The sequence below is a fragment of the Aquarana catesbeiana genome, unplaced genomic scaffold (assembly GCF_042186555.1).
Source record: "Aquarana catesbeiana isolate 2022-GZ unplaced genomic scaffold, ASM4218655v1 unanchor236, whole genome shotgun sequence".
NCBI classification, from domain to species: domain Eukaryota; kingdom Metazoa; phylum Chordata; class Amphibia; order Anura; family Ranidae; genus Aquarana; species Aquarana catesbeiana.
In genome coordinates, this window is record NW_027362664.1 from 545557 (window position 1) to 569319 (window position 23763).

Genomic DNA, 23763 nt, shown 5'->3' on the forward strand with positions numbered 1-23763 from the left:
GAAGATGAGGATTATTATCCAGAAGATGGTCAAAACCATTGCGAGCCGGTATCTAACGGCATCGCAATGCCTGAGTCTCATTGGCACAATGTCTGCCTGTATACCGATGATTCCTTGGGCCCATTGGCATTTGAGGTAATTTCAGACGGGTTTCTTGGCGCAGTGGAAGAAACAGCAACTCTCTCAGACAATTCTGCTGACGGGAGCAATGCGCAGGAGCCTTCATTGGTGGACTCTGCCGGAAAACCTCTCAAAACCTCGCTATCTAGGTTCCCTCTTCTGGATCACAGTTACGTCCGACGCAAGTGGACAGGGCTGGGGAGCCCATTGCGGGGAAACCAGGATACAGGGGAGATGGTCCTGCTCCACCCAGGGAGTAGTATCCAACATACTGGAGATGAGAGCAGCATTCTTGGCACTAACTTCATTGGCTTCTCAGGTCAGGGGCCAGAGAGTACTTCTACGCCTGGACAACAGGGCAGCTGTCGCATACCTGCAGAGGCAGGGGGGCACTCGCAGCACATCACTCCTCAGGGAAGTGGAGCCGATTATGCTCTGGGCAGAGAAGAACGTCCTAGACCTCAGGGCGATGTATCTCCCGGGAAGGTTGAACACGGAAGCAGACACGTTGTCAAGGAAATTCTTGGACAACAACGAGTGGGCTCTTCATCCCCAGGTCTTCCATCAGATTGCCAGCCTCTGGGATCCCCCTCAAGTAGACCTATTTGCCACCCCGGGGAATGCCAAACTGACCAGGTTCTTCTCTCGCCTTCCGTATACGCAAGCGGAGGAAGTAGATGCCCTGTCATGCCCCTGGAGGTTCACCACCGCATATGCCTTTCCCCCCCGGCCATTAATATTCAAGTTCCTCCTGAGACTTCTCAGAGAAACAGTCCAGGTACTGGCAGTACTCCCATATTGGCCGAAGAGACCTTGGTTTCCTCTAGCTATGCGTCTCAGTGTGAGCTCTCCAATCAGGATCCATCCTTTCCCTCAACTTCTGACGCAGGGCAGTTTAGTTCATCCAGACCCTCAGAAGCTGAACCTTCGAATCTGGAGGTTGAGAGGCGAAGGTTTGAGTCCCTAGGATGCTCCCCAGGGGTCATAACAACCCTCCTAGGAGCCAGGAAACCAGCAACCAATGCTATATATTCAAAAATATGGGACAAGTTCTTGTCATTTGCTGCTTCAAATGAGTTTAATCCAATCTCTCCTTCTACATCAGGCGTTCTCGGCTTCCTCCAATCAGGACTTGATCTGGGTCTTGGCCTAAGTTCTCTCAAAGTGCAAGTAGCAGCAATTTCTGCCGCAACAAATAAAAGATGGGCGGAAGAGCCCTTAGTAGTCACTTTCCTCAGAGGAGTGCTGAAGATCCGGCCACCTGCCAGACGGTCTTTTCCCAAGTGGGATTTATCCCTGGTCCTTGAAGTCCTCTCTGACCATCCATTTACCCCAGTAGAACAACTGACAATATGGAACATAACACTGAAAACGGTTTTTCTGTTAGCCATTACATCTGGTAGAAGGATCTCAGAACTCCACTCGTTGGGAATAGGTGATGACCACATCTCTTTCTTTCACGATAGAGTAGAACTTCGTCCCCTTCGGGGATTCACACCTAAGGTCACTACTCCAAGCCACCTTTTGGAGCCCTGGGCACTACCAGTATTTGCTGAAGCAGATTCAGTAGCATGTCACAAGCTGGACATATCCAGAGTGCTCAGAGCCTGCCTAGAGGCCACTAGATCCTTCAGGAACTCGGAAAGACTCTTGATTGTTCCATTCGGTAAATACAGGGGCAAAGAAGCTTCCATCAGAACTCTGGCATCTTGGGTGGTAAAGCTAATCCAGAAGGCCTACAGGATAAAGAATATGGAACCTCCATCCCGAGTGAGTGCTCATTCTACAAGGGCAGTCTCAACCTCCTGGGCAGCAAGGGCTAACGTGTCATTAGAGACAGTGTGCAGGGCCGCCACCTGGTCTTCTCGCAATACGTTCCTCAGACACTACCGTATCGACCCAGGAGCTCTCACAACGGTTGAGTTCGGGAGAAGGGCAGTTCAGGCTGCAATGTCCCATTCTAATTAAACATTTATTGTTAAGCATTATCCCACCTGTGTCAGCTAGTTATTTATCACTAGTATGCTGCCATGGAGGCACCAGGAAAACGGAAAATTGTATCATACTTACCGTAATTTTCCTTTACTGGTGCCTATCCATGGCAGCATACGCTCCCACCCTCGGTATTCTATTTTACGGAGAATGTTGGGGGAGGGACTACGTCTTTAATTTATGCTATTCACTGGTCCTGAGGGAGGAGTCGAGGCGGAGCTCTATCACTAGTATGCTGCCATGGATAGGCACCAGGAAAGGAAAATTACGGTAAGTATGATACAATTTTCCGTTATAGGCTGGATGTGCTTGCAAATTAAGACCAGTCCTTCGGCAGGAAAGTGCTGCAGGCTGTGGTCCTGCCCTGATCAGGTAGTTCTATTTGGTCCTCTCTGGAAGCCACCCTGGAAGATGACTGGGAAAAAACAGGGTTATTACTTGTTAACGCTCTTTTCCAGTAGTCTTCCAGGATGGCCTCAGTCCCCCCCCCCCTCATTTCATAGGAATAACTATGTAACGCTATGGTGGGTTGCACCAATGGAAGTGTTTATTATTTTATCTGTGTCTTCAGTTATTTGTTAATACTGAGGGGCCATGGCCTATGGGCGGTCTTTTATAATGTGGACCATGTGTTTCCTGTACTAGGTGGGAGGAGCCTCTTTCTCTGTAAGCCATCCTGGAAGACTCCTGGAAAAGAGTGTTAACAGGTAATAACCCTGTTTTTTTAACCCCATCAGATGATTAAAAAAAATCATGCTGCTGCTACTAAATGTCCTATGATGGGCATACACGGATCGATTTTTGGACGAGAATATTCCCGACGTGTAGTTCGAAAATTCCACTTGCTTTTAACATTCAATTTTAAAATGAATGTAACTTCTGAGCAAAAACCACATACATGATGTGAAAATTTGTTCAATCGAGAGAAGTTTTCTTTTCTGGTCCTTCGAATTCTCCCGTCGCTGTGGTGGAAAATGAACGCCGATTTGACTCCACTAATGGTTAGAAAATTGGATGAATGTTTTTTTGAAAGAAAAATGAGTTTGTGTCCAGCCAGCATAAGTGACATCAGGTGCAGGGAGCTTGTACCCACCTACCTGTCTATGACAAGGGAGTCTGTCATCCATCATATTATATTACACTCCTGTCTGATCATCTGCAAAACAGCGCTTTACCTCTTTTTTACATTTTAATAATGTTGATCTCTGATTCTGATATGTAGCAGATTCTCCCTCTAATAATACATCTATCTGTCTGTTATTCTCAGAGTGGATTAAATATCCAACTATATATCTGGATATTTATATTTACCGCTGTATATAGATATTCAAGAATATTAACTCAATTATACACCAACCTTTTTTTGAGGTTTTTATCCAATTGGTCGATTAATCGAAACAATGATTGCCCAACTAATCAATTCTGAAAACAATCATTAGTTGCCACCCTACAGAGGAACCATTTACTAGTTACCTTGAGGGGGGAATGTAAGATCCTCAGAGACAAAGCTGCCTGATGTGGGCGGAGTCTTGGTTTAGGGGAACCAATCTGCTCATGTCTAGTAATAATCTTTTTATTTCTATTTTAGTAGATGGACGGGAGATGAGGAAAACCTCAGAGGATTGTCTCACTTTGTCTCCAGACTGTAAAGTAGAAGATGAGGACATCACACAGTATAGTCCAGGAGAAAACCCGACTACCTCAAATGTCCATCCGGCACCACACAGTGTAGATGGACTATCGTATTCCTCTTGTCCTGAGGAACCTCAGACTGTGAGGGACAGTGCCATCCTTCCAACAGAGAAGAGGCTTTCCTGTACTGAGTGCGGGAAGTGTTTCCGTTCTAAATCTGGTCTTAATGTGCATAAAAGAACGCACACAGGGGAGAAGCCATATTCCTGTCCTGATTGTGATAAATGTTTTATACAAACAGCACATCTGGTCATACATCAAAGGTTTCACACGGGAGAAAAACCATACTCCTGTACTGAGTGCGGGAAGTGTTTCCATTCTAATTCCAATCTTAATGTGCATAAAAGATCTCACACCGGTGAGAAGCCGTATTGCTGTCCCGAGTGCGGGAAATGTTTTTCAGTGAAGTCCCATATTTTCACACATCAGAGATCACACACGGGGGAGAAGCCGTATTCCTGTCCTGAGTGCGGGAAATGTTTTTCAGTGAAGTCCAGTCTTTACACACATCAGAGATCACACACGGGGGAGAAGCCATATTCCTGTCCTGAGTGCGGGAAATGTTTTTCGGTGAAGTCCAGTCTTTACAAACATCAGATATCTCACACGGGAGAGAAGCCGTATTCCTGTCCTGAGTGCGGGAAATGTTTTTCAGTGAAGTCTGATCTTTCCAGACATCAGAGATCTCACACGGGGGAGAAGCCGTATTCCTGTCCTGAGTGTGGGAAATGTTTTTCGGTGAAGTCTGATCTTTATAGACATCAAAGATCTCACACGGAGAAGAAACCACTTTCCTGTCCTGAGTGAGGGAATTGTTCCTCACTGAAGTCCTGTCTTCCTGTAACTCAGGGATCCCACACAACCCTTGAGGTGTTTTAGTGCCTTGAGTGTGGGAAATGTCTTCTATATGAATGTTGCTGGACATCACAGCTCTCATGTGGGGAAGAAGCACACCCTGATATACACCTCAGATATACTCCATGGCTGATCTTCATCATGTAAGAAACAGTTCATAAGGAGATCAGAGATCACCAAAGACATGGATGAAGTGTTGTACCGTGTTGGCCATTGATAGAAGGTGAAAAATAAAAATGGAGTCATTACCTTTCATTGGCTGAATACATTTTGTGGTGTAAGCTCTCACAAACACTTAGAGGCTTTTTTTTTCAATTAGTTGAAGGAATTTGATTCGCATTCACCCAGCCAAGAAGAATATTGGATGTATTTTATTTCATACACTGATTTTCCTATGGTTTTATTTTTACTAATGGAGGAAAAATACCCCATTATGGTCACTAGATAGATAGGAAATCACTTTGCTACATTATGGCCAGAATTTGTAGCAGCTGGATGAATGATTATCACATTCATTCAATGAATGTCCTTTATATAAATTGTAAATAATAATAATAAGTAGACCCCTTAGTTTCCTTCATCAGACGTCTTCATACAAATACCTGAGATCATACTCATACATTTAAAATTAATAAAAACAGCACACAGACCCCCCGAGGTTCTTCTATGTATTTGGGGGACCTTTGGAGGGTCTGTGTGCTGCTTAAAAAATAAAAAGAATAAGCCGGCAATGAAATGTAATTTTCTGGCAATTTAATCAGATTTATTTTTTCTTTGTTAATGTCACTTTTTCTGTAGCCCATCCTACAGCAAGAATGAAAAAATGTATAGAGCCCCCAGAATACATACCAAGCCCTCTGAGTCTAAGATGGATATTAAGGGGGACCTTACACAAAAAAATTGTGTGCCCCCTCCAGAAAATTCATCCCATCCAAGCATGCAGCCTGGCTGACCAGGAAAGGGGGGAGACAAGCGTGCACCTCCCCCACCTCCTGAATCATACCAGGTCATATGCCCTCAACATGGGGTGCCTTGGCGGGGGGTTCCCCCATGGTAAAGCACCTTGTCTCCATGTTGATGATGACAAGGGCCTCGCCCCCACAACCCTGGCCTGGTGGTCGTGCGGGTCAGGGGAGCTTATCAGAATCTGGAAGTGTCCAGATAACTGCTCCTCTACATGCATGAATTTGGGGTACATAGTACATAGCGCCCCTACTCATTCACCAAAAAAAAAATATATAATAATAAAGACTCTCAATATCCTTGATGAAAAAACACCCCAAAAGATGCCAACCGCCCACTGACTCCCCAATGACCCTCCACACAGAAGTGATCTCCGTCAGTAACACTCTCTGACTGATGGCGTCCTGAGCTGTCATCAGCTATATAAAGGAAGGGGCGGGGATAGTGGTGACATAATTGCCCAGATATGGTCATATTTAGATGATGATGTCATGATCTATGCCCCACCCATTTGCCTACGTGGCCATGTAAGGGAATGGGCAGAGTGAAGTCAGCGGTTGCTAAGGACGCAGCTGTTGCAGGCAGACGTTGCTTCCCTAGAAACCAGTGACAGCCAGAAGCTGTCACATTCATCTGCACCAAATGCCGTAAACGTTGGATGTTCAGAAGAATGTGGGAGGGGCCAGTGTTCATCCAATCTTCTGTTCAGACATGGAGCTCCTCCCTAATGCAGATTATTGTCAGTGTGTGGAAGTGATTGTATCTGGCAGACAGGGATCTGTATGTGTGTGTGTATCACTGCCCGGCACACCACTCACATCACACACTTCAGCCAATCTGCCCTAAATCATGTGTGCGGGGGAGGGGGGGGGGGGGGCAGGGGAAGTCTCCTTCCAGTTGTGGTTATCAGTATTGTGGGCTGCGAGAACTGTATCATAGCTGGTTTTATCTTCCCAGAGAAAACTCTCTCATTCCTCCTCCGCCAATCAAGGATCTCACTGAAGATAGCAAGTCACCATGGGTATGATTTTCTTGGCATCCAACATTGGTGTCCGTGAGATTAAAAACAACAAAATGTTAGTGTCAGTGGGAATCGAATTGGTTGAATTTAATCTTACTGACACCAACCTTGGTGTCAGTGAGATTAAATAATCCCCAACGTTGGTGTCAGTTAGATAAGATAAGCAGCATCATTAGTTTCAGTGAAATAAGCCCCATCTTTGGTGTCAGTGAGATAAAATAAACTCCATTATTGGTGTCCGTGAGATAAAATAAGCCCCATGACTGGTTTGAGTGAGATAAAATAAGCCCCATCATTGGTGTGAGTAAAATAAAATAAGCCCCATCATTGGAGTCAGTAAAATAAAATAAGCCCCATCATTGGTTTGAGTGAGATAAATTAAGTTCCATCATTGGTGTCAGTGAGGTAAAATATGTCCCATTGCTGGTATCAGTCAGATACATCTTGTCATGGCTCCTGCAAAGCTTTCTTGGAGCTGCAATTCCTCTGAGCTCCACAAGATGGTGATCTTGCTTATACCCAGACAGGAAGTCTCTATGGAATGTAGACAGGAAGTGATGTCAGCTACAGACAGGAAGTTCCATGTGGGAATAAGTAGAGAGGAGACATTGCTGGATGTGGCAGCAGAGGAGGTAATAAGATCTTATCTTCTATTTACACCCAGTAACCCCCCGTCATGTCCGTCCTCTTCCTCCATAGTCACTGTGAGCTGTCATTCACAATGAGTAGTCGCTGGGAACGGATCATGTTGGCGGTCAGCATGTGTGTTTTTTTTTCGGTGGCCATCTTCCATTATTAATGATGTAGATCTACATTGTTGGATGAGTGATGAGGGATTTACTTTGGGGGAATCTTTATTTATTAATAAAGGACTAGTCATAGAATGTGGGTGATGTCTTTATTTACCATTTATATTATCTTTTCTGAATGAGTAACCTGGGGTATATGTACCCCTTACACATTCACATGGGGGTAGGTATCGGAGACCCCTTTACTTTTTTTTTGGCACCGGTCCTGGAGGTACTGCAATACCAGGTCGATGCGTGGAGTGGACAGAGCAAGCTCTTCTTCCATCTCCCTGTTCTAAAAATCCATTTAATATATGGTCCCCAGATAGGGGACGTATCAGATATTAAACTGATAAGAACAGATACTACACTTGATCTTAGCCAAAAGGCCAAGAAGCGATGACCCCTTCACTTTTCAAGGGGGATTCCAGTAACCACTCAAGGTACTTAGCAAGATACACTCCCCATATTGAGGGCATGTGGCCTGTTATGATTCAGGAGGGGTGGTGACGCATGCTTGTCCCTCCCCCCTGTTTCTGCCTGCCAATTTGCATGCTCAGATAAGAGGCTGGTATGGAATTTGAGTAGGACCCCAGACAGTTCCTTTTTTTTCTATTGTGTGAGCTTCCCCCATTAACATCTATACCAGACTCCCATCGGGGATAAGGGTCTGGTATGTATAACACAATTTTTGTTTTCTGGAAATCCCCTATTAATATCTATACTGGACGCTCATCTCAGACAAGGGTCCAGTATAGATAACAGAATCCCAGGCCGCTCTGTTTAGAAACTGAACAGAAACCGGGTACATTTGGCTCATCAATACCTTTCACTATCACCAGCTCCAATGTACTGACATCAGGGCTGCTCTCAGACCCCCCATTGGGCATAGGGACCCCCTGTGAAGTCTGCAGCTTCTGATTCTGCATTTAGGCCTGTTGGTGCTTCATACAAAACTATCGGTCTCCAGACAAAAAATAAAACCTTTTTTCTGATATTAAAAAAAATATTTGGGACTTCTACTTCTGTTGGACAAAGAAGGCCAAGTACAGGTTTCCAGGAAACACAACAAACACTAATTAATGCAATCTACACGTTCCTATTCCACCTGAGGGCAGTCTGTCTAATAATCCCTTATATCCCCATCCTAATATTATAAACCCGATACAGTCCAGGTAATTCTCTGCTATCCATATACAGAGAAACCCAGATAGATCACATGACGGCACCAATGAGGAGGGAGGAGGACCAGAGTCACATGACTGAGAAGATACTAAACCTCACCCTGGAGATCATCTACCTGCTGACCGGAGAGGTGAGGAGGATTCTGGGAGGTCACATGACATCACTCTTATCTCTATTAATAAAACACAGACCTGACCGGAGAGGTGAGGAGGATTCTGGGAGGTCACATGACATCACTCTTATCTCTATTAATAAAACACAGACCTGACCGGAGAGGTGAGGAGGATTCTGGGATTCTAACATGATATTCCTATTGGTCCCTCAATACAGAGATTTCCTCTTGTGAAGTCAGGTGATCATATGACCATCACAGTGCCTCCATGTGACTCCCTAAAACCTGAGAGACACAACATGGAGAAGATTCTAGAAGTTACCAAGAAGATGATGGAGCTGCTGACAGGAGAGGTGAGCGGTGCTGGGAATTCTGGGGCATTATCCAGTAACAGACAAGGGACGTGTCTGGATGGTGACTGTATCATTGTGTGTGTCAGGTTCCTATAAGGTGTCAGGATGTCACTGTCTATTTGTCCATGGAGGAGTGGGAGTATTTAGAAGGACACAAGGATCTCTACAAGGACGTCATGATGGACAATCAGCCGCCCCTCACATCACCGGGTAAGAGGAGACTTTATTGTAAAGGAGAGAGCAGTACGGAGGGTCCACCTAGATCCCCCATCATCTGATAAACACATAGAAACAATGTATTCAGTCAGTGTGTGTGTTTCCTACAGATGGATCCAGTAATGGGAACCCACCAGAGAGATGTCCCCGTCCTCTGTATTCCCGGGATTCCACACTGGAAGATCACACCATCCCTCACTGTTACAAGGTTGGTGGGACGGAGATTATAGAACATAGATTCAAAGGGACAATGTGTGGATTTTTTATGTGATGCCACAATAATAAAGCTAATATCTTACAAATGATATTCTCTCTAATTTTCATTTATATAGAGTGGAGATCCAGTTGATATAGAATTTGAGATTAAAGCAGAAGAAGAAGAGAGGTATGTGAGGGATGATCAGCAGTCTATGGAGGAGGATGGAATAACGGGGACATTTATAGAGGAGGACACTCCTACAGAGATCAGCACAGGTGGGTCATTAACACTAAATACATTCCTCCACCCATACTGCTCACTGATTGGTCCAGAGTAGGGCGGGGACTGGGTGATATCAGCCTGTAATCCCCTGGTCACTTTCCTGAGCTGTGTTCCTCGTCCTGTATTCCTGTATTTCTCTCAGATAATCTTCCTTCTCTGTGCTGCAGACACAATTTATGTATCTAGACTGGATTTATGGAGATTCTGGGGATCATCTGGCAGCAAAATGTTGATTTTCACCATAGACTTTACTAGACTTGGGCATCTGGGGTATGTGTTTTGGGTCTTCTTCCCCATGTCTGAGTCTAGTAAGATGTCTGACAGAACAATTTTCCCAGGATTACTTGCTCTGTTGTCTGCTGGCTGTGCCGGGTGGAGGGATATGTCTGTATAGTCTCAGACCCAAGTCACTGAGTGCAGTCTCAGGAGATGGGAGGCAGCGGTGTGGGACCTCTGCAACTTGTCTTATGTAAACATTCAGTGCCTTGAAAAAGTATTTATACCTCTTGAAATTTCCCACATTTTGTCATGTTACAACCAAAAACGTTAATGTATATTATCGGGATTTTATGTGATAGACCAACACAAATTGGCACATAATTGTGAAGTGGAAAGAAAATGATAAATGGTTTTCAAAATGTTTTACAAATAAATATCTGAAAAGCCTGGCGTGCATGTGTATTCAGCCCCCTTTACTTTGATACCCCTAACTAAAATCTAGTGGAGCTAATTGCCTTCAGAAGTCACCTAATTAGTAAATAAAATAATAAAAAAATATCCCAAGCTTTGAACATCTCACGGAGCTCTGTTCAATCCATCATCGGAAAATGGAAAGAGTATGGCACAACTGCAAACCTACCAAGACATGGCCGTCCACCTAAACTGACCGGCCGGGCAAGGAGAGCATTCATCAGAGAAGAGCCAAGAGGTCCATGGTAACTCTGGAGGAGCTGCAGAGATCCACAGCTCAGGTGGGAGAATCTGTCCACAGGACAACTATTAGTCGTGTTCTCCACAAATCTGACCTTTATAGAAGAGTGACAAGAAGAAAGACATTGGTGAAAGAAAGTCATAAGAAGTCTTGTTTGCAGTTTGTGAGAAGCCATGTGGAGGACACAGCAAACATGTGGAAGAAGGTGCTCTGGTCAGATGAGGCCAAAATTTAAACTTTTTGCACTAAAAGCAAAACGCTATGTGTGGCGGAAAACTAACACTACACATCACCCTGAACACATTAATACCACTGTGAAACATGGTGGTGGCAGCATCATGTGGTGGTGATGCTTTTCTTCAGCAGGGACTGGTCAGAGTAGATGGGAAGATGGATGGAGCCAAATACAGGACAATCTTAGAAGAAAACCTGTTAGAGTCTGCAAAAGACTTGAGACTGGGGAGGAGGTTCACCTTCCAGCAGGACAACGACCAACGAAACATACAGCCAGAGCTACAATGGAATGGTTTAGATCAAAGCATATTCATGTATTAGAATGGCCCAGTCACAGTCCAGACCTAAATCACATTGAGAATCTGTTACAAGACTTGAAAATTGCTGTTCACAGACGCTCTCCATCCAATCTGACAGAGCTTGAGATATTTTGCAAAGAAGAATGGGCAGAAATGTCCCTCTCTAGATGTGCAAAGCTGGTAGAGACATCCCCAAAAAGACTTGCAGCTGTAATTGCAGTGAAAGGGGGTTCTACAAAGTATTGACTCTATAAAAAATGCCCCCCACACTTTTCACATTATATTTATTTATTAGTAAAAACAATTCAAAACCATTTATCATTTTCCTTCTACATCACAATTATGTGCCACTTTGTGTTGGTCTATGACATAAAATCCCAATAAAATACATTTACATTTTTGGTTGTAACATGACAAAATGTGGAAAACTTCAAGGGGTATGAATACTTTTTCAAGGCACTTTCAAGCTTCCACTGACTTTGTACTGACTGTCCTAAAATATTCCTCTTGCACAATCTCATGAACAATAATTATGTAAATCTTAAATATAGCCATTTACTCACAGTATACAGTAGGTACAGTTACATAGTTTCCCAGATGAGTATAGGTTTAGGATTTTTTATTGTTACGTTCTTCGCTGTGTTCTATTTTTGTGTATTTAGAATTATGTTTAAAGCGGAAGTAAACCCATAGATTTAAGAGTTTCAAAAAAACAGATACATTTCCGGCACGTGCCGGAAATGTAACACTCCCATTGGTTGTGCCCTCAACCAAACTGTCAAACCATCCAATGACTGGAGTCATAACTGATCACATGTGCAGCATCATGGCAGTTGAAGATCAAACAGAAGCCAAGATGGCAGCTTCCTTGGCTGAAAACAATAGGAGGGTTTGCTTCCACTTTAATTAGTATGTAGCACCGTGGTCCTGCGAGATACAACAATTTCGTTCTACCGTAGGTCCTCATGTGTAGTAGAATGACAATAAAGCTTGACTTTCCCTTGATTACTGAATACCAGTATATTGAGTTTTGACCCTTACACTATAATTTATATTGTACATTACATACTCCTGACCCCTGCACTATATACTTTATGTTGTACATTACACCATTCTAATACTATATAGTCCTAACTGTTGTATCTTATACAGTATGTTGTACATTACATAGTCCTGACTTCTTTTGCACCCATTTTCTACCAGCTGGACATTTTATATCTGATGATTTGATTGGAGCACAGACTTTTACATGTTGATAATAATCTGATAACATCCTTAAACTTTGGAACCTTAAACAGAAAGTGATAATGAGGGAGGAGTCAATAACCCAATGATGGTGGTCTTCAGGATCAGTCCAGTCTTCATCTTGGTTGTTCTCCCCCCATCCTCACTCTCTGACCTCTGGTGGGGCTCAGCCCTGCTGTTATTAATGACTAAATCATGGACTAAATAAGGAAGTGCAGGACTTCTTGTGTTGGGAAGATGGCAATGAGTGATAGAGGCGGTGGGGACACTCGTCCTATAATCCCCCTCATCACTGTCACTCCTATAAAAGACAGTTCTCGTTGTTTCCTCACTCTCTGACTAAGGTCCATGAATAAAGAAATGAACTGGTAGGAGATCAGAGGACCCATTTACTAGTTACCTTGAGGGGGGAATTGTAAGATCCTCAGAGACAAAGCTGCCTGATGTGGGCGGAGTCCTGGTTTAGGGGAACCAATCTGCTCATGTCTAGTATTAATCTTTTTATTTCTATTTTAGTAGATGGACGGGAGATGAGGAAAACCTCAGAGGATTGTCTCACTTTGTCTCCAGACTGTAAAGTAGAAGATGAGGACATCACACAGTATAGTCCAGGAGAAAACCCGACTACCTCAAATGTCCATCCGGCACCACACAGTGTAGATGGACCATCATATTCCTCTTATCCTGAGGAACCTCAGACTGTGAGGGATGGTGCCGTCCTTCCAACAGAGAAGAGCTTTTCCTGTACTGAGTGCGGGAAGTGTTTCCCTTCTAAATCTCATCTTAATAGGCATAAAAGATCTCACACTGGAGAGAAGCCACATTCCTGTTCTGAGTGCGGAAAATGTTTTATATATAAATCACATCTGGTCACACATCAAAGGTCTCACACAGGGGAAAAACCGTACTCCTGTTCTGACTGTGGGAAATGTTTTTCAGACAAGTCCCATTATTGCAGACATCAGAGATCTCACACGGGTGAGAAACCGTATTCCTGTCCTGAGTGCGGGAAATGTTTTTCAAGGAAGTCCGGTCTTTACAGACATCAGAGATCTCACACGGGGGAGAAGCCGTATTGCTGTGCTGAGTGCGGGAAATGTTTTTCACAGAAGTACATTCTTTACAGACATCAGAGATCTCACCCGGGGGAGAAGCCACTTTCCTGTCCTGAGTGAGGGAATTGTTACTCACTGAAGTCCTGTTTTTCTGTACATCAGGAATCCCCTGATCTTCTTTTCTCAATCTACACCTCCTCCCTGGGTCAGTTGATTGCCTTCCATGGTTTTCAATACCATTTCTACACAGATGACACCCAAATATATCTCTCTGCCCCTCAGCTCACAACATCTGTCTCCTCGAGCATCATCAACTTACTAACAGACATATCAGCCTGGATGTCACATCACTTCCTCAAACTCAACCTATCAAAAACCGAGCTCATGCAATTTCCTCCCCAATTTGCCTCTTCCTCTGATTTCTCTGTCAAAATCAACGGCTCAGCTTTCAACCCGTCCCCACATGCCAAGGGTGCTAGCCGTAATCCTGGACTCTGGAGTATCCTTTTGGCCCCGCATCCATTCACTGTCCACAACTTGCCACCTCAACCTCTGAAATCATCTTCATGATACGTTCCTTGCTAAGCAATGACACCACAAAGCTTCGAATCCACTCCCTGGTCATCTCCCGCCTCGACTACTGCAACTCCCTCCTCATTGGCTTATCTCTACATAGGCTATTCCTTTTTTCAGTCCATCATGAACGCTGCTGCCAGGCTCATCCACCTCACAAACCGATTGGCATCTGCTACCCCTCTCTGTCAATTCCTCTATTGGCTGCCACTCAACCAACAGATTCAATTCAAATGCTAACAATAACTTACATAACCATCCACAACTCTGCCCTCAGCTACATCACTAACCTAGTCTCAAAATACCAACCAAATCGTTCTCTTCGGTCCTCCCATGACCTCTAGCTCCCCTGTCACCTCCTCCCATGCTCACATCCTTCTCCAGAGCCTCTCCCATCCTATGGAACTCCCTTCCCCAATCTGTCCGACTATCTCTTACTTTGTCCACTCTGGAAAATCATCTCTTCAGAGAAGCCTATCCTGCCCCTACCTAACAACTGTACATTTATTTTCTCCATCAGCCCATCCCCCACAGTTATCGCCTTTTGTATTACTTGTCCCTCCCTCTTATGCCCTGTACACACGATCGGACATTCCGACAACAAAATCCATCGGATATTTTTCGACGGATTTTGGGCCAAACTTGTCTTGCATACACACGGTCGCACAAAGTTGTCGGAAAATCCGATCGTTCTGAACGCGGTGACATAAAACACGTACGTTGGGACTATAAACGGGGCAGTAGCTAATAGCTTTCGTCTCTTAATTTATTCTGAGCATGCGTGGCACTTTGTGCGTCGGATTTGTGTACACACGATCGGATTTTGTTGTTGGAAAATTTTATAACCTGCTCTCAAACTTTGTGTGTCGGAAATTCCGACGGAAAAAGTCAGATGGAGCCTACACACGGTCGGAATTTCCAACAACACGATCCATTCGTACTTTTTCCATCGGAAAATCCGACCGTGTGTACAGGGCAATAGATTGTAAGCTCTCAGGATCAGGGCCTTCTGATTCCTCCTGTATTAAATTGTATTGTAGTTGTACTGTCTAACGTCAAATTGTAAAGCGCTGCGCAAATCCTGTATAGTAATAATTATAATAATCCACACGACCCTCAAGGGTTATTAGTGCCTTGAGTGCAGGAAATGTCTTCTATATGAATGTTGCTGGACATCACAGCTCTCATGTGGGGAAGAAGCACACCCTGATATACACCTCAGATATACTCCATGGCTGATCTTCATCATGTAATAAACAGTTCATAAGGAGATCAGAGATCACCAAAGACATGGATGAAGTGTTGTACCGTGTTGGCCATTCATAGCAGTAGAAAAATAAAAATGGAGTCATTACCTTTCATTGGCTGAGTACATTTTGTAGTGTAATGCCGCATACACACGGTCGGACTTTTCGTCTACAAAAGTCCAACGGACGCCGACGGACTAAAGCTGGCTGGTAATCCGATCGTGTGTGGGCTTCTCCGGACTTTCAGCAGACTTTTTCAGCCTCAAATCCGACGGACTTTAGATTTGAAACATGCTTCAAATCTTTACGTCGTAACTACGACGGACCCCGAAATCCGCTCGTCTGTGTGCTAGTCCGACGGACAAAAACCCCACACTAGGGCAGCTATTGGCTACTGGCTATGAACTTCCTTATTTTAGTCCGGTGTACGTCATCACGTACGAATCCGTCGGACTTTTGTGTGGTCGTGTGTAGGCAAGTCCGTTCGTTAGAAAGTCTGCTGCAAGTCCGCCGAAAGTCCGCCGGAAGTCTGTCGGACAGGCTGTCGGACTTTTGTAGACGAAAAGTCCGACCGTGTGTACGCGGCATTAGACTTCACAAACACTTAGAGGTCTATTTAACCACTTGCCTACTGGGCACTTAAACCCCCCCTCGTGACCAGACCAATTTTCAGCTTTCAGTGCTCTCACACTTTGAATGACAATTACTCAGTCATGTAATGCTGTACCCAACTGAATTTTTTTTCATACAAATAGAGCTTTCTTTTGGTGGTATTTGATCACCTCTGGGTTTTTTATTTTTTGCGCTATGAATGAAAAAAGACTGAAAATTTTGGAAAAAAAATAATTTTTCTTAGTTTCTGTGATAAAATTTTTCAAATTATTAATTTTTCTTCATAAATTTTGGCCACAATTTATATTGCTTCATATCTTTGGTAAAAATAACTCAAATTAGTGGATATTATTTGGTCTTTGTGAAAGTTAGAGAGTCTACAAGCTATGGTGCAAATCATACAAAAATTGATCACACCTGATGTACTTGTGGCCTATCTCATTTCTTGCAACCCAAACAAGTCAGGAAAGTACAAATACCCCCCAAATGACCCCTTTTTTGAAAGTAGACATTCCAAGGTATTTAGTAAGATGCATGGTGAGGTTTTTGATGTTGTTATTTTTTCCCACAATTCTTTGCAAAATGAAGATTTTTATCTTTTTTTTCCCCACAAAATTGTCATTGTAATAGGTTATTTCTCTCACATGGCATGTGTATACGACAAATGACACCCCAAAATACATTCTACTACTCCTCCTAAGTATGGCGATACCACATGTGTGGGACTTTTTCACAGCCTGACCACATAGAGAGGCCCAACATGCAGGGAGCACCATCAGGTGTTCTAAGAGCATAAATGCCACATCTAACTTGTTGACTACCTATTACACTTTTGAAGGCCCTGGAGCACCAGGACAATGGAAACGCCCACAAAGTGACCCCATTTTGGAAAGCACACACCCCAACGTATAATCTATGAGGCATAATGAGTTTTTTGAACGGTTCATTTTTTTCCAGAAGTTTTTGTAAGATGTGGAAAAAAATGAAAACGCATTTTGTCTACACAAAGTTGTCCATTTATAAGATATTTCCAACAGGTAGCATGTACATAGAAAAAATGACACCCCAAAACACATTCTGCTACTCCTCCTGAGTATGGTGATACCACGTGTGAGACTTTTACACAGCCTGGCCACATACAAGGAACACCGTCAGGTGTTCTAGGGACATATAGCATGCACATACCAAGAATTACACCCCAAAATATATTCTGCTGAGCAAAGGGTAAACAAAAGATTACCTGTGGTTTTAGTAGCACAGTTGTCCACAGGAGGATAACACTGGTCCAGGCAGCAGGCAGGGACTTGGTCAGCAAAAGCGAATGCAATTGTCCAGGCAACAGGCAGGAATACTGTCCATAGTCAGTACAGGCAGCAGGCAGGGATACTGTCCATATACAGTCCAGGGTCATTGCAGGCAGAGATTGTCAGCAGTGCCAAAATATTGGTCCTGGTAGTAGGCAGGAACATGGTCCATGTGGTGTGGTCAGTTCATGCAACAGGCAGAGGCATGATGGCATAGGTCCTACAGGCAGCAGGCAGAATTAGTGCCTTGTTCAGGACAGAATGGGGACAGGGTAGAGGCTTCTCCCACCCAAATCTCTTTGAAGCCTCTGAGTCTCCAGACCCTAAGCTTGGAATGAGAAAACAAAAAAAAAATTTTCTTCATCCAGAAAAACAATTCTGGAGCCCCTCACATATATGAGACCCCTGTGTCTCATATCCTACTAGTCCAGTGGCAGGGTACAAGATCAGTCCAAGAGGCAGGCAAAAAGCATGGTCAAACAGTCCAGGGTCAGTTCCATATCAGGCAGAGGTATGTACAGAATCGGTAGGCAGAAGCGTGGTTGAATAACAAGCCAGGGTCAGTTACAGAGCAAGTAGAGGCATAAGGGGTGTGAAGGTAAATGGCAGGAAGTGAGGGTTATGTTTACCATACTTCAATAATTTACTGAAGTATGGTAACGGCGGAAACCAGCAATTATGCAGAGGCCTGGTTGGGAAGGACATTGGGGACAATAAAAAGTTGTGTCTCTTCTAACTCCTCCCCTGGTGCACACCCTGCATTTTTTCTGAAGTTTTTGGCCTGTTGGTCTGGGAGGGATTTTTTTGGGAAAGTGGCGTTTGCAGAGTCTGCTAATCACATCGGATCGAATGGTTTCTGGTGGGCCGTTCAGGAATACAAGGGCAGTGGTGATTTCCTCCTGGTAGCCAAGGAAGGATTTGGGGCTTTCAGTGGATTTGTGATAGATAACATAGCTGTTGTATATGGCCAAATTAAACAAACAAATTGAAGCTTTTTTATACCACTGGTATGTTCGTCTTGTGACAAGGTAGGGTTCGAGCATTTGGTCATTGAAGTCGACACCCCCCATGAACATATTGTATTTGTGGATACATGTTGGTGTTTGGATTGGGCCATTCCTCCTGGTGATCTCAACGAATGTATTGTTGTGGATCGAAGAAAGCATGTAGACATCCCTTCTGTCCCTCCACTTCACAGCCAGAATTTCCTCATTCCGTAAACTCACCATCTCCCCTCTTCTTAACTTCTTGTTGACGAGGCTTTGAGGAAAGCCCTTCCGGTTCATCCTTACGGTGCCACATGCTGGAGTGTTCTTTCTGTGGTTGCGGAACAGGGGCAAACTTTTATAAAAGCTGTCCACATACAAATGGTAACCTTTCTCCAGGAGTGGGTTTATGAGTTCCCAAACTACTTTCCCGCTTGATCCCATGTAGTCTGGGCAATTAGGGGGATGTAGCTGGGTGTCCTTCCCTTTGTACACCATGAAGGCAAGTATATACCCTGTGGCTCTGTCGCACAATTTATACAGCTTCACCCCATAGCGGGCTCTTTTGGTGGGAATAAATTGTTTTATGCCCAGCCTGCCAGAAAATTTGATAAGGGACTCATCCACGCATATGTGTTGATCTGGGGTAAACAACTGGGGGAAGATTTCAGAAAAATTATTTAGTAGTGGCCGAATTTTATAAAGCTTGTCAAAATTTGGGTCATTTTGGGGAGGGCACTGGGTATTATCATTGTAGTGTAGGAATCTCATAAATCATGAGATATCTGGTTCTGGGCATTACTGAGGAAAAGATGGGCATGTGGTGGATGGGGAGAGTTGACCAATATGAACGTAATACATTTTTTTTGGTTAGTCCTATACAGAATGTGAGGCCCAAAAAATGTTTAAACTCCTCCACTGTTAGGGCTCTCCACTCATAGGGACGGGCATAATAGGACGTTGGGTTACATGCTATGAATTGCTGTGCATACAGGTTGCACTTGGCCACAATTGATGCTAGCATGTCCTCAGTAAAAATTAAATGGAAAAAATCAATCGGGGAAAAATTTTCTGTCCACCTGGACTCCTGGCTGGGCAGTGAAAGGGGGAATTTGGAGGAAGCCACAAGGGGTTCTGAAGGGAATAGGGAAGGCTGGCATGAGACCTAACACTTTGGGACTGAGGTGACACTCGACTGGTACGTGGCCTTTGCTGGGGTACTGCGGTGCTGGTGGATGGCACTGCCTCGTCTGGCGGGCGGACTCTCATCCTCCTCTGAGACTGTCAGTGTTCCACTGCTTGGGACAGGCTCGTAGTCCACGTCAGACTCAGAATCAGAATATGAGGAGGAATCCGAAGCGGAGAGCTCCCTGTTGCTTTTATCGTCCGCAGGAATATTTTACGCCTCCTCGGCTGAAAATAGTCTTTTAGACTTTCTTGGTGGTGACAAATGGCACTGATGACACGTGACACTGATGTGGCACTGGTGACAGATGGCACTGATGTGGTACTGATGAAACGTGGCACTGATGTGGCAGGTGACACTGACAGGTGGCACTGATGAGGCAGGTGACACTGACAGGTGGCACTGATGAGGCAGGTGACACTGACAGGTGACACTGACGAGAGATGGCACTGATATGTGGCGCTGATGACACTGGCAGATGGCACTGGTGACAGATGACACGTGACACTGGCAGATGGCACTTATGTGACAGGTGACACTGACAGGTGGCACTGATGACTGATGGCACTGACAGATGGCACTGATGACAGATGGCACTGTGACACTAACAGTGATGAGCACTGTAGCAACAATGGCACTGTATGGGCACTATTTGAGCTGATTTATACTGTGTTTTCACTGTAATTGACTCCTAAACGTTTGGCACTCACAGATCTGAAGCACAGGTCGCTCTCCCTCCTCACATGCGGTCTCTGTGTGAGGAGGGAGAGCCGGCAATGAGAGATGATCTCATATGTTTACACTTGAAATCATCTCTCACTGGAAGCTCCGATCGAGTGCTAAATAGCCGCTGTGACTGGCCATTTAGCACGATCTGTGATTGGCTGTGTCCAAGGGACATGGCCAACACAGAATTTCCCCGATGCGCGCCCGCGGCGGCGCGCAGAGGGGAAGTAAACAGGAGGACGTCCAGGGACGCCCTCCCGGCAATTGAGCGCTGCGCTGTAGCCGGCTTTCGTCTATAGCGCGGGCACGAAGTGGTTAAAAATATATATGTATCCCCAGTGCTGTCTCCCTAAATTTCACAATTCATACATATACACCATAAATCATAAAAAAATGATTAGTTCAGTTTCAGTTGTGCAAAAAAAATCAAAGTCCTCCCAACATTCAACCCTTTGATTGCCAGTAACACTATCACTCACACATACTATACACCTCCATTACTAGTATGGTGTCTGAACGGATCAATATCTTTCATCAGATCAGAACTATACTAGCGTCCCTGATAGTATAATGTTCCCAAAAATGCAGCATTAGCAGGATATCAGCTCTCCACACCTGCCAGCACTTGCGTTTAGCCCCCCCCCCAAATAAGTGCAGTGTCAGTAGATACTGTCACTTTGATACCCAAAAAAACGCAGTGTTGGCAGGTACATTTTATTTGTAGTGGTTCAAACAGTCCCTGACAGCCAGGTGCTCTTTTTTCCTGTGAGTCACACTAGATACCTGTAAATTTAGTGGCCAAAATGTCAAACGAAAGGTACACTAGTGAAGAGGTCTACAGGGTTCTGAGCATGACAGATGAGAGTGATGGGGAGTCCTCACTGTCAAAATCAGGCTCCGAATACAAACCTGTAGAGAGCAGCAACACCCTGACAGATAGCTCAGATGATGGAGTAGTGGTCCCTGCTAAGGTTAGGTCATAGGCGTGCCCACAGGGTGTGCCAGGTGTGCCTGGGCACACCCTAATCGCCTTGTGTGGTGCATATTACCCCCTGTTTAGACCACTGATATTTCATCCCCCAAAAAAATGTTACAAAAGAAAATAATTTTTTGGAAAAGAAAATAAACAAAATTACACTGTCCACTGCCCTACTGACACCATCAGTACATATACACATGCATATGTATTTAAGCTTTGGGGTGCACACCCAAATTCAAGAGGCTGCGCACACCTATGGGTTAGGTGTACCCGACCCCATGCCCAGGTTGCTTATGGTACAATAGCATGATGATTGTATGCAGCAGAGTGCCAATACTTGTGCTTCTCTACCTTTTGGTGAACTGGTGAGCACCAGCGGCCCAGTACACCTTGATTCTGTACATACTAGAACTGCAGTATCACTTGGTGAAGTGGTGAGTCCTATAAGTGAAGTCTAAGCTGGTGCGGTGGCTTGCACAAGTAGTGTCTCACATCCACCAAGAATTAGAACACAGGCCCATAGAGCCCATAGTGCCTTTCCTGCTGTACTTGCAAATCCTGATTGGGAGCCCCCAGATTATGCAGCACCCTTACTTCCCCTATTCACTGCCCAACCCAGAATTCAGGTGGAGACAGCAAATTTAACCCCCTTGTTTTTTTGCAGCTGTTTTTCACGGAAGATCTGTATAGATCTATTGTGGACCAAAGCAATTTATATGCTGATCAATTTATCACCACAATCCCAAATTCAAACCTTGCCAGACCATTTGAATGGAAATTTATTATGGTTTCCGAATTTAAGGCTGGGTTCACAAATTCTGCGGCCGCTGTTCACAGCAGGGGGTCTGGTGCATCCCTGTTCACCGATTCAAGTTTGAATCAGGCCTGAATTTGCACCTGAATCGGAACCAAAGACCCACACTCTCCTGTCATGAATCATTAATGTGAATCCAGCCTAAGACTTTTTTGGGCCTAACCCTCAACACGAGCATTACTAAAAAGAATGAGTCGTGGTCATATTGGACCAGAGACCCAATTCATTATATACCTGTGTTCTCTGCTGCCATGACCAGGCATAGATACGAGAATGTAATGCGACTTATGCATTTTAGCAACAGTGAACTCTGTGGTCCTCGGGTGACCCTCAATATGATCGGCTCCACAAAATTCGGCCCCTTGTAAATCACTTTAACCAAAACTTGTATATGCCTTAACAAAATGTCTGCGTAAGTGAGTCTCTCGTTAATTTTTCTGTCCGTCTACGGAAAGGACTTTGGGTTCTCCTGCGATGAGGTAGATGCCTTGGCCTTGGCCAACTTCAGGATGGTCGACTGGGAGCCCCTCCAGTCCTCCTGTATTCTCTACCAGGATGATAACAACTCCCGTCTCTCGGTTTTTGCTGAAAAGGACTCTTGGCAAGCAAGCAGCAGAGCAGGTTGGAGGCAAGACAGCAGCAATTTTCCCCTGCTCCCCCACCTGTTTAAATAAAGTGAGGGAAAAATCAGCTGTGTGGAACAACCAAGATGGCTGCTCCTGCACTTCCTGCTACCCGCCCCATCCAGGAAGAGCCGCATGTAGCGCCCACAGCTATCACACAGGCTGCAATTACAGAGACAGCACCTCTACACTACAGAGCAGGAGAAAACAGAGAAAGGAAGTCTGGCAGTAGGATAAGGCAGGACAAATGGCGAGTCCCACATACACTGCCCCAAAAAGATCCACAGAAAAACGGGCTCCCCCACTCCTCAGTGTATTTAGCAGCCCAAGAGGTGGGATCTCATCTCAGGAGAGCATGAACCTGAATGGCGGCACCAATTTATTTGGGTGAGGCAGGGGCTGAACGAATCCATGATCCTTGAGGACAGAAAAGAGAATGGGGTGGGGGCATCTCCTTTATAGAGTTATAATGGTCCTGTGGGTTGGCCAGGGGTGGATCAACCAACCATGTGTATGCTGCCATGAAGGCACCAGAAAATAAATATATACACACACACACTGAAGCAGGAAGCAATATTCATTGGCTGGAAGTGAATCTGTCCACGGGAAGTAGGTGTGTGTTTTGAGGTCAAATTATTTAGACATACACTCTACTTTTATGTAGGTGACCTTTTTGCTAGCTTATGATTTCAGGTAAATTTAGGCAGGCTTGTACCATTATAGCAGGCCTGTTTGTTTATTTGGGATCTGAGTGACAGGTAGTTTGTATGCGAGTTCTGGCCAATCATTAATTTGTTTGGCAGGAGGCGGGACTCTCATATAAAAAGCCGGGTCACATGGTGAGTCAGGAGTTCGAGTTTGGAGAGGAGCCCCCCTTGCGAGGAGGGTGGGGAACTGGCTCCCGTAGAGGAGTAGATGACACCGTACAGCATGTAATCGCTGGTGTCATTGGCCGACCCTGCGGGGAAGGGAGCGTGCCGGAAAGGGATGAAAGAATCATTGCGGAACAAGTAGCAACTAAGCGGAAGGAAACTGGGCGATCGATCGTTTATGAGTGGCACATGGACTATTGATCACGTGAGTGAAAGCCCAAAGGAAGGGTACTGCCAGAGGCTGAGGGATGTTGGTACGCAAGTCAGTGAGACAGGTGGTGATGGCCTGTGAGTTTGGG

At 44.8% G+C, this 23763-nt stretch overlaps 2 protein-coding genes and 1 non-coding gene across 3 annotated transcripts in view; 2 read left to right on the forward strand and 1 right to left on the reverse strand.

Annotated features, from left to right (window-relative positions):
• LOC141121960 (uncharacterized) overlaps positions 1–5258 on the forward strand; it is a 70091-nt gene extending 64833 nt beyond the window's left edge. The window contains exon 12 of the mRNA XM_073611732.1: positions 3701–5258. Within this exon, the coding sequence (XP_073467833.1) occupies positions 3701–4611 (911 nt within the window). The 3' untranslated portion in view covers positions 4612–5258. The remainder of the gene's footprint in view (positions 1–3700) is intronic.
• Positions 5259–6574: 1316 nt separating this feature from the next.
• LOC141121984 (uncharacterized) overlaps positions 6575–23763 on the forward strand; it is a 583368-nt gene continuing 566179 nt past the window's right edge. Inside the window, exons 1-4 of the mRNA XM_073611769.1 lie at positions 6575–7275; positions 8632–8746; positions 8947–9081; positions 9168–9291. Coding sequence (XP_073467870.1) covers positions 7259–7275; positions 8632–8746; positions 8947–9081; positions 9168–9291 — 391 coding nt within the window. The 5' untranslated portion in view covers positions 6575–7258. The remainder of the gene's footprint in view (positions 7276–8631; positions 8747–8946; positions 9082–9167; positions 9292–23763) is intronic.
• Positions 7642–7832, reverse strand: LOC141121998 (U2 spliceosomal RNA). The gene has a single exon (XR_012240609.1). It is a non-coding gene; the product is annotated as a U2 spliceosomal RNA (small nuclear RNA).